Raw genomic sequence first — 10,854 nt, 5'->3', positions numbered from 1 at the left:
AGGGAGGCTGTGAGGATAGAGGGGATGAGGCAGAAAGAGCGAAGGAGGGAAAGATGAGACAGAGAGAGGAGGAGGAAGAGGAGGAAGTGGTGTTAACATGAGTAGTTTTTTCAAGGTGACCGCCAGAGATCACAGCCAGCACATACAAATGAGGAGCAGAGAGGAGGAGAAGAGAGAGAGAACATATGAATGAGGAGCAGAGAGGAGGAGAGAGAGAGAACATATGAATGAGGAGCAGAGAGGAGGAGAGAGAGAGAACAAACAAATGAGGAGCAGAGAGGAGGAGAAGAGAGAGAGAACATATGAATGAGGAGCAAATAGGAGGAGAGAGAGAGAACAAACAAATGAGAAGGAGAGACGAGTAGAGGGAGAGAACCCGACAGCAATGAGAAAAGGGGAACATTTTGTCTTTGTCTTCAAAACACTGATTGTGCCTACAAGCAGCGCCCCATCTTAAATACCTATCCCAAAAAACACACAGACTCACAGACACACACTTTCCCTTTCCCCTTGTTGTCCTCAGGGATTTCTTTTTTTCCTTTAAAGAATCACTACAAGTTATAAAGATCTGAGATACATAATGGCTGATGCCCTTTGGTCACCTATGGTGTATGTTGTGTGTGTGTGTGTGTGTGTGTGTATGTTGGTGGGTGTGTGTGTGTGTCTGCGTATTGGTAGACATGCACGCACACACACACACACTCACACACAAACAAAGACACATGGTGCGGTGTGCGTTAAGCAAGGTTTAGCCGGCGAGCAAGGCAAGTCGGCACACACGTTACGCAACCGCCACTTTTCTCTTCAAATAATAATTTATTTATTATTTTATCCCTCCCTTACATAACGGCTGCTCCCCCCCCCCCCCCCCCCACCGCATTTAGATTAACACCGCCACACTGTGCAGACGCCACACTCCATCTCAGCCCGGCGACGTCGCGCGCTCTGAGCTGACAGGCCGATTATCCACATATAGCCGTAATTGGTCCCCGCGGAGTTTGGCAGCGAAGACGAAGACGAAGACGCAAAGATACGGCGATGCCCCGAGCAGCAGAGCGAAAGAAAAAAAAAAGAAAAAAAATAACACAAAAAATAAAATAAAAGGGCTAACTGCTCCTAGCATCTGCGGCGTTATCAGGAACAATCATCCACTCGAAGGAGATTGTTGGTTCAGTGAGGGCTTCTTACGGGGAGGAGAGGAGGGCGGGGGGGGGGGGAACTGTAATTAGCAGTCAGTCCAAGTCGATGGAGGAGCGTTAGGACCGAGGCGGAGTTGTGATAGGGGGGGAAAATGAGTCTTCGTTAAATTGTGTGGCTCTTTCGAGTTTGCGGGCAATGCATTAATGATTTTTTTTTTTTTTTTTTTTGCCAGGCGCTCTGATGCATAGTGCAGTCAATATTTTGACTGTGGGTGGCCGAAGAACCACACACACACACACACACACAGAGGGGTTGATACCACAGAGGACAGGGCGGGTCTTTGTTTGAATACACCTGCACCGATAATAGTATGTTGATGAAATCCTTGGAGTTCGCCCTTTTCTTCAAGGACGATGTATCAAGATCCTTTTTTTTTGTTTCCTTCTTAATTTGAGGCTAACTCTGCGGCAGCTGCTATCTCCATCACCATCACTAAACTGTGCCATTAGCTGTCAATTTAAGGAGCTTAGGTTTTATTGTGGACTTTCTCAACATGGCTAGGTGATTATCCTTAACTTAGCCACCATCGCTAACTCCTCCGCCATTGCTTTATCTGTGTTCCCATATCTGTTACCTACGCAGTTGCTAGCACCTTTAGCAATCAAGGCACTTGCAGCGAGCTATGAACTAAGTTGAGAGATGCCAGCAGGGCCCTATGAAGCAGATACAGTTTGCAAGCTGGTTACGGGGGTTCTGGGCTGAAAACAATGTTTTTTAGGGGGAGGAGGAGATATTACGGAAGATGAGTTTGACGATTACGCCGTCTCACTGTTCAGAGAGACGCTCAGCTAGAATAAAAAAACTGTGGGGTGAAATAAAACCCAGCGCTAAGAAGAAAGAGAAAAGAAGCAGGATAGACGATAAAAAAAAAAAAAAACGCTTTGTCTGTCTTTCCTTTTGTCTCTTGTTCGTTCGTGTCTGCCCCGGAACCTCACCCGGCCTGTTTTAATTGACTTCCCCAGCAGGAGCGTCAGAGCGAAAGAAAGGGAGAGAGAGATGGAGTGTGAGAGAGAGAGAGAGAGAGAGAGAGAGAGAGAGAGAGAGAGAGAGAGAGAGAGAGAGAGAGAGAGAGAGAGAGAGAGAGAGAGAGAGAGAGAGAGAGAGAGAGAGAGAGAGAGAGAGAGAGAGAGAGAGAGAGAGAGAGAGAGAGAGAGAGAGAGAGAGTGATATCTTGACGTCTTCAAAAGGAGCTTTGATCTCGGCACCTTCGGGGCCCTCGAGGATCATCAAGGTTCCACACGTCTTTTCATTATACCTTCGCGGTATCCCCCCCCCCCCCCCCCCCCCCCCCCCTCGCCGTCTTCTTTCCCTCTTGTTTTTTTTTTTCCCGCCCTTCCAACCGCTCCATCCGATCAGCCCGCCGTCTCTGGGGGCTCGCTGATAATCCAGATACGCGTACGTGCGCACACTCCCCGCTCCCTTGAACGCGCAGCAAATTAAACGTGCGCCCTACCAATGAGCCGTCGCTCATTGGCATTCCTCCGCCATCGCCGCTCCTTTACCTTGACACAAGGTCGCCCTTTAAATATTTCCACGAGGAGTGCTGCCCATATCTGAACAGTCTGGTCACTCGGCTCCCTGAGAATGTCCTCCTTTTGTAGCTTTCGGAGTAGCCACGACGAGAATCGGCCGAATTAGGTGTTGGAACAAAAACGTATGAAGCTCTTTAATCTCCGGGTATATGATTGGCTGGTTCGAATGCTTTGAAGCTTTGTCTTTGCTTGGCAAAGTTGTTCCACAGCCTCCAAAGGCAAGCTACTTTATGGTTGATGAAGAAATGATCAAAAGGTAAAATGGATCGAAATGGAATATGTGCAGTTCAACCGCGCCGAGAATCAATTAATTGTTCATCTCTTGTTAATAATTGGTTGAAACTTTTCTTTTCAATTGCGAATTCTAACATACATTACATATACAAATATATTGCATTCCCTTGTACATTCCTGTTAGGAATTTGTAATTGTTTCAGGTGGTTTTCCTGCCTCTATCTGTATCGACAAACGAATTAGTTTCTGCAGCGAAGCAGGATGAAATCCTTCCTGAATTATAATTGTGGCCCCAGTTGTGGCTGATATGCAACAATCATTCCCTATTGGAACGCTGCCAGTCAACTGAACCAGCCCCCAGTCACCCACAAACCCAGCTCCAGATTTGATCAACCCCTGCGAGGAACCCAAACAGCACAAGCCCCGCCTGCCCCTTCACCCAGAATAAACCCCAACTCGTGGGAATGCCTCTGTCTGCTCCCTGTTTCCCGCCATCCAGACAGTCAAAGTGGATTACCAGCCTGCTCACCAGTCTCTTAGAAGCTGCTGTGTTTAAAAAGCAGTTAGGCCTTATTGTCAGTTACCTACATTAACCAACTTCCACGTGGCGGGATGGACTGGCCCCGCAGTCATCCGGGAGCGATCGTATTCCCCCGCCCATTCCGGAGAGATTTCTAGGCTTAAGGGAGACTGCCATTAAAATGTCATTACCCCCGCGCCGGAAATCAAGCCAAGGCCTCCCAGCGGACCCCCCCCCCCCCCTCCTCCCGACGGCGTAATGGGGTGGATAGGTTTTTCCCCTGCGCCTGGGACGGCTGTCTTAATGTTGTGGAACGCCAAAATGCTAATCTCTGTGTAAATGTCAGCTCAAATCCCAACCACCCCCCCCCCCCCCCCCTTTCCTAATCGCCCCTCACGTGCCTCCGTTTGGTCGTAACCGTGGGGACTCACTCAGCCCCGCCCTAATTGTCGGTCCGACGGTTGCGTTCCTACCCCTGACTTCCCCTCAGTGAAAGGGACATGCACGGCGGATCCACCTCGCCCTGATGCGAAATGGTAGCGCTTTCTGTTTTGTGGATCCATAAAAGGCCTGTTTTAATAGGCTGTGTGAGTACTTTGTCACAACCCGGCTCAAAGTTTGGACAAACTACACTGGAGAGGACTCTGGTTTCCTGTTTATTCGGGGTGAACAAATACTGACAGCCCGAGATGGGAGAGTGTGTGTTAGCGGTGGTGGTTAGCAGCGACATGTGGAGTGGAGTGTATGGTTCCCTGATTGCCTTCCGACAGATTAACATGCAAAGGGGTGAGGGGTTAGAGTAAAGAGGCTATTAAGCGACTTCTAGGTTCAGTGAATCAATTGATGGTCTGTCCTTGTACCTCAGTCACTCTCGGGGGAAGTGGGGGCATTCACTTTGGTCTCAGAAAAAAAGCTTTCACTTTCGTTTTGCGACACTAGTGTCACTCTGGGTTCACCATGGCCGACGTTGTGAAACGGCGTTCAGAGCCAATCTAACCTAATCGGAGAGAGTGAAACTGGCAGAACAGGGAATCAGCAAGGGGCGAAGCGTAAGAGGAACACATATTGATCTGTTAGGATTGCATTGTTAATTGTTTTGTGACAAACTGACAAAACTTTTAAAAGTTTGTTTAAAAGTTGAGCGATTCACCAGGGGCCCGGTGACAGCTATCAAATTCACAAAAATGGTATGACATATTTGTTAGAATTGTACTGAATCTGTCAATTTTTTCGCCTGCGGAAACAAACAATAATGACGTTAAAAAAAGAGAGTAGACTATGATTCATGTCGTGGTTTATCTAAATTGGACCCTCTTTTTACCACCTGATATTATGTTGATAAGCCATTAACAAACTGTTTGAGAATCTCCCCGTTAGTGACCTCACAATTGGGAGGGTCCACCCAGATGCATGCTGGGTAGATCAATCAGCCCCGCCTACCGAGTAGACTATACCAACTGCTGGGCTAATTAACAACACACTAATTGGTTTGGTGTTAAAACACCCCTTCCAACACAGCACACTCGATTAACACTACCATTGCCACCGTAGCCTCTCTCCTCTTAATTGCATTGAAGCGATGTCAGAATACACTTTAATTACCATCCAACCTGTAATGAGCTCGACAATTAACTCACCGCTGTCAGGTTTCTCATGTTCTTTTTTCCCTTTTTTAAAAACCTTTAATCATAGCTGGGTAGAGGAGAAACATAAATACAGGAGATGAACTTAAAAATAATTAGTGGGATCACTTGTGTAAGGCTCCTCTGCGTGTATATCGGCTCCATCTGCTTCCTTCGTTTCACTCCGCCTCGAAAATCCATCCCTCTTACTCTCTCCCTGTTCACCGTTTCCTGAAATACTCTCTCCCTGAATCCATCCCCAATCCATTTTACTCTGCCTCCCTTTTCCCTCTCTGTCTTCCTCCATCCATTCCTCCCTCTCCCTCCCTCTCTCTCCAACAATTCCTCCCTATATCCTCGATTCCATTCTCTCTGTCCCTCCCTCTATCCCTTCATCCCACAAACCATTCCCCCTTTTTCCCTCCATCCCTCCAACCATCCCTCCCTCCCTCTATCCCTCCATACCTCCATTTCTCCCTCTCCCTCCATCTCTAACCCTTCAGCCATCTCTCCCTCTCCCTCAATTTCTCTCCCTCTGTGCAAGACCCACTTTTCCCAATAATACGTCTTTTCATCGGGACAAGGTCTGGAATCCTTGGGGGAGCAGAAAGAGAGAGAGAGAGAGAGAGAGAGAGAGAGAGAGAGAGAGAGAGAGAGAGAGAGAGAGAGAGAGAGAGAGAGAGAGAGAGAGAGAGGTAGAGAGGGCAGGCAGCTGGCTGTAATAAAGTGCATACTGTGGAGCCTTGCCATTCTACTAGATGTTGGAGAGGAAGAGGCCAGGTGTGGATGTGTCTTTGAGGGGTGGAAGGGGGGTGGAGACACATAATTGATAAAACACTTCAGGTATTCGGGCACCTCAAAAAGGTGTGTGTGTGTGTGTGTGTGTGTGTGTGTGTGTGTGTGTGTGTGTGTGTGTGTGTGTGTGTGTGTGTGTGTGTGTGTGTTGAGGCACTCATGATGTCATCACCCCGCCAGCCCCAGGGTCTGTTTGGCCATCAGAAGGAAAATGTTATCATTTGCTCTCAAACGATAAAAGTGTCCCGTTATGTACTGTTTTGTGTGTGTGTGTGTGTGCATCCGCAAAGGTTCACAAACCTTGCAGCCCTAACGTCTAGTAACGGGGGGATTTTTATGAGCTGTGAACGCGTACTTTAAATCTGTGCGAGTGACAGTGGGTTTGACAGATCCAACAGCCACATGTAATGCATTGCTCGCCATCACTCATACCCACCACTCATACACACTCATACAGACTCTTACTCACTCTCACTCGCTCTCCCTCTCTCGCTCTCCCTCTCTCTCTCTCACTCGCTCTCCCTTTCTCGCTCTCCCTCTCTCTCTCTCTCTCTCTCTCTCTGTTCTGACATATTGACCAACCGAATGCACAGGGCCGTCAGCACTGTCACTAATGATTCTCTGCCTCTCAATTCATTTCCAAAGAGCTTTATTGACACGGTACATGCACATGTACATTGCCGAGGCAGTTCAATTTAACACAGGAATGAACTATAAATTGCTTATGACTTTTTTCTCTCTCTCTCTCTCTCTCTCGCCCTCGCCATCAGGAGCGGGGGAAGGTCGGCGTGATCTTCAATGTGGGCACGGACGACATCGCCATCGAGGAGAGCGCGGTCGCCGTGAGCGACGGAAAGTACCACGTGGTGCGCTTCACGCGCAGCGGGGGCAACGCCACGCTACAGGTGGACAACCAGCCCGTCATCGAGCGCTTCCCCTCAGGTAAGGGGGCGGGGCCTCTGTGTGGGCGGAGCTATGTGACCGGGTCACCTGAGATGTGAAAAGTGACGAAACCTACGGGTGCGTTGTTTTGACACGCAAAAATGTGTTGGGGAGATTTAATTGATGAGGTTATTAATGGAGAGAGAACCTCAGTTCAGAGTTTGTTCATGGCAACGACAAAATGATCTTTTAAAAAATAAAAAGGAAACTCTAACTATTAGTTGTAATTATTCGTCCATCCAGCCTCTGTGCTGCGGCTGACTGCGCTATCTGTCTTGGGAACCGTGACCTTATTTCTCACGACCCAACATATTCAGGCCACATACGTGCCACTATTCCAGGTAATTAAACCCTGTTTGGAACCCTGGGGCGGGGGGGGGGGGGGTTGAAAGAAGCGGGAAGGAGCCTGAAGAAGAGCGAGTCCTCAGGCTCCGCCCACATCCCCCCCTGACTCGCTCTCCGTAGAAACAGCAGAGGCGACAGCTGTTGCTCGCCCCTACCCTCAGAGCCAGAAGCTTCGAGGGCGGTGCATGTGGGGCAACGTAAGCGTTGAAACAAGCCCCCCCCCGCCCTGCCCAGAATCCTCTCTGTAGAGGACACGCCGTTTTTGGCGAGCGACACGTCGATAAACCGTCGGTGGCCCGAAGCAGCCAACGTATTTGTACCACGCAAAAAAACGTAATAATTGGGTTCGTCGTTTTCAACAACGTTCCCATTATTATTTTTCCACTGTTGCCTCGTTTGCCGAGACAAAGAGGGTGGACAACCGCCGCTTAGAGGGCAAAGACCAATTTTCGTCTGAGTTCCTCATCGATTGTCCGCGCCGTAATTACGCCGTTCCATTTTGGCCGTGAGTTATGAGGCTGTTGCACAAACTCCTGCTTAATTTCTCTCTCCATTGCACCTTTCCTTCGACACCATTTATTCCAATGTGGGCTGTGTTTTTACCAGGTACATAAAGGAAGACATTTCTGGTTCCCCTCGGTGACTTCCTGTATGCTAATCGGCGTCTTGGGGACAAAAAGAAAAGGGAAAAGTGTCACCAGACAATTTTTTAAGCGGTCCTGCCCGCGCGAGATTATTAATAACGCTGTGAAACACAAATAAAATACTGATTGCATAAACAAGCATCGTTAATGAGGCAGTTTGCCACAGCTGGGGGCTACGGTGGGTTTGATCGAGAGCGAACATCACCGGAGCAGGTGATGAAGCGAACCTGTGTGTGTGTGTGTGTGTGTGAATCAGTGTGTGTTTGTGCGGGTGTGTGTGTGTGTGTGTGTACGTGTGTGTGTGTGTGTTTGTGTTGTGTACCATGCCACTATTCTCTATTTGAAGGATTTGAAGGACCTGCCGGAAAAAAAACAACCCCCAGTTAAAGGACGGCGCTCTAAGTTTAGAAATACCTATGGCTGAGGACCAATCCATCACTCGCCATGCGGAATAATAGTCTCCAGGTGTTACCGCCAACCCGCCCCGAGGGATGTGGGAGGGGCTGAGGATGTGTTTGTGGATGCTGTAGTCTGATTGGTCGAGGTACCGAAAGGTCTAGGTTGCTGCGGCCTTTGCCGCCGGAACTAAAGAGTTTTTTTTATAGCTTTCTCCTCCACCTCATCAATCAGCTGTGTGAGCTAGGAGTTGCGTTCAGGACAAACTGGGAAAACCGAGTGACTTGTTTTGTTTTGCATCACGGCGAGCCACCTGTAGTAACACAAAAAAAGCATATGATCCACAAAACATTGTCTCTTCCCAACGGTAGCACAATAGCAGTCCAGCTAAACGATGGCAGAGAGGTCTGTAAGCAACGACCGCAGAGACGGGATACACTTGAACGCACCAAGCCAAAACAACAGTTATTCCATGTTGTTCGTAAAGTGTTTTTTTAATGGAATCTTTTCTTCCAGTAGAATGTGAGTAATTTCTCACATTCTGTTGGCAGCCAAACGCACATGTTCATCCAACAAGAGAGAGCGTTGTGTCAGGCCGAAACCAGTACGCCGCTGACGTCCGACCTAAGAGGGGGGTCCGTGGGGGGCCTGAGGTTGCCAGGTTGGGCCACACGCAGGCCAAACACAGCACCTAGCGATGTAGTCGTGTCTCACCTCCATGGTAAGCAAACCCTCTCAAACATATGGTGGCACCTCGGGACAAGGGCATTAGTATGCAGCAAACGTGCCGGCCAACCCAGAGAAAAAAAAAAATGTAAAGACTCAAATGAGACGCCGGTAAAAAGATTGAAAATCTCAAATGAGACCTGAGCGAGAAATCCCGATCTTAAATGGGACGCAAGTAGAAACACAAGAATCTGGAAAGGAGACGTGACCGGAATGATTCAAATCTCAGTGAGACACGAGGGGAAGTGGGGTGGGGGGGGGGGGGGTGTAGACATAGACATAAATCCTCAAATAAGACGCGAGCAGAATCCGTAGCTTGACAGCCAGGATTTCAGTTACGGGAAAGGGGGGAGTGAGGGGCAGAGTGAGGGGCAGGGTGGACCAGAGCAGCCCCTGTCTGACCTGTGAACTGCGCAGGGAGACGGTGTCTCTCTCCAGGCGGCCCCTTTGGCCAGGCTGAATGTTGATGAGGTCCCGGTCTCCACAGGTCAGGTGGTTTGATTGCTGGCGGCGAAAGCATCACATTTGCCTGATTTCCCCGAGAAGCAATGCTTGTGTCCTCAAGCAGTGTGTGTGTGTGTGTGTTTGTGTGTCAAGTGTGTGTTTCAAAGTGCACCTTCGACAGACAGGGATCAGATGTCATTTGTCCACCGGCTAATCCAAGTTGTTGCATACTCACAGACACACACACTCAAGCACACTCACGCACATACACACGAGCACGCACATGCTCACGTAGACACACACACAACACACTCACACATGCAGACTCATACACACAGCTCCAAGAGGCAGCAGCAGGGCAAGCAGCCCAACAGGACAAAGACGTAAGCGTAACACTGAGAGAGCGATGACCTCATTATGGGAGGACAGGCAGATGTTAAGAGTAGAGCTAGCCTAGTCGAGAGAGAGAGAGAGAGAGAGAGAGAGAGAGAGAGAGAGAGAGAGAGAGAGAGAGAGAGAGAGAGAGAGAGAGAGAGAGAGAGAGAGATGGAAAAAAAGAGGTAAGGTGATTGTTTGTTTTAGTCATTAAGCAGATGCTTTTACTTGACTTGAATAAAGTGACTTGGAGTGAGTTTTAGATGGGAGGTCATGAATGAGCCGGAAGGGAGTTCAGGAATGACTACAGGCTAGAATGAGACCATTGGGTGTCGAACCGAGAACCTTTTGTCTTGGAGTCAAACACCCGAACCACTACCAGACCACAGTTAAGTGATCCTATTAAGGAGATGTCTTTGTTCAACCAAAGCGAGGCAGTGAATGCAGATGCAGTTGTACTAAGGAGCAGTCAGGCTGCAGTACTCTACACTACTCTACCCACTGTTTGGGTTGACATTCAGAACCATTTAGCCCACGCTTTCATCCAATCCACTTCTACAGTACAGGTGAAGAGCAGTATATATTGTTTGGGAGTGACCTTCATAGAGTCAACATTACACTAAAATGAGTTCAGCTCGCTATAACAAAGGTTTATACACCAGAGTGTCTAACACCCCCCCCAACCCCCAGTCCTCCCCAGGCTGCTAGCACCAGGAACCCATTACGCCGTAGAGTGTTCTGATTGGATCAGATTATATTAGATTAGCTCCATAAATCCCAGAGAACTGGGGGGGGGGGGGTGGCAATGGTGATAGATCAAGTGCTCTGCAAAGAGTTATTAAGGGATCACATTCGACAAACCAATCATAGGTGAGAGAACCCGGCGCCTTTTTCAATGTGGCGTCGGGCTGCTCTGGTCGCCATGGCCACTGTCAGCCAGTCCCCTCGCCTCTCTCTTGTTCAGCCGTGTAATTAACGTGGGAGATTGGCGTCTGGCGTAGCCAATCAGATTGTTGCGAGAGGAGTGAGGGATTAATTAGGGTTTTGGTGGTATTTACCAGGATGGCAGCGGGGATAAT

The 10,854-nt window shown here is 48.8% G+C and overlaps 1 protein-coding gene across 1 annotated transcript in view; it reads left to right on the top strand.

The window, feature by feature from the left end:
* nrxn2b (neurexin 2b) overlaps positions 1-10,854 on the top strand; it is a 611,205-nt gene that overhangs the window by 557,041 nt on the left and 43,310 nt on the right. The window contains 1 exon segment of the mRNA XM_030338327.1: positions 6,674-6,845. Within this exon segment, the coding sequence (XP_030194187.1) occupies positions 6,674-6,845 (172 nt within the window).

The sequence above is a fragment of the Gadus morhua genome, chromosome 17 (assembly GCF_902167405.1).
Source record: "Gadus morhua chromosome 17, gadMor3.0, whole genome shotgun sequence".
Classification (NCBI taxonomy): Eukaryota; Metazoa; Chordata; class Actinopteri; order Gadiformes; family Gadidae; genus Gadus; species Gadus morhua.
The sequence above is the reverse complement of the archived record's forward strand: the minus strand, read 5'-3'. Positions and strand labels throughout refer to the sequence as shown.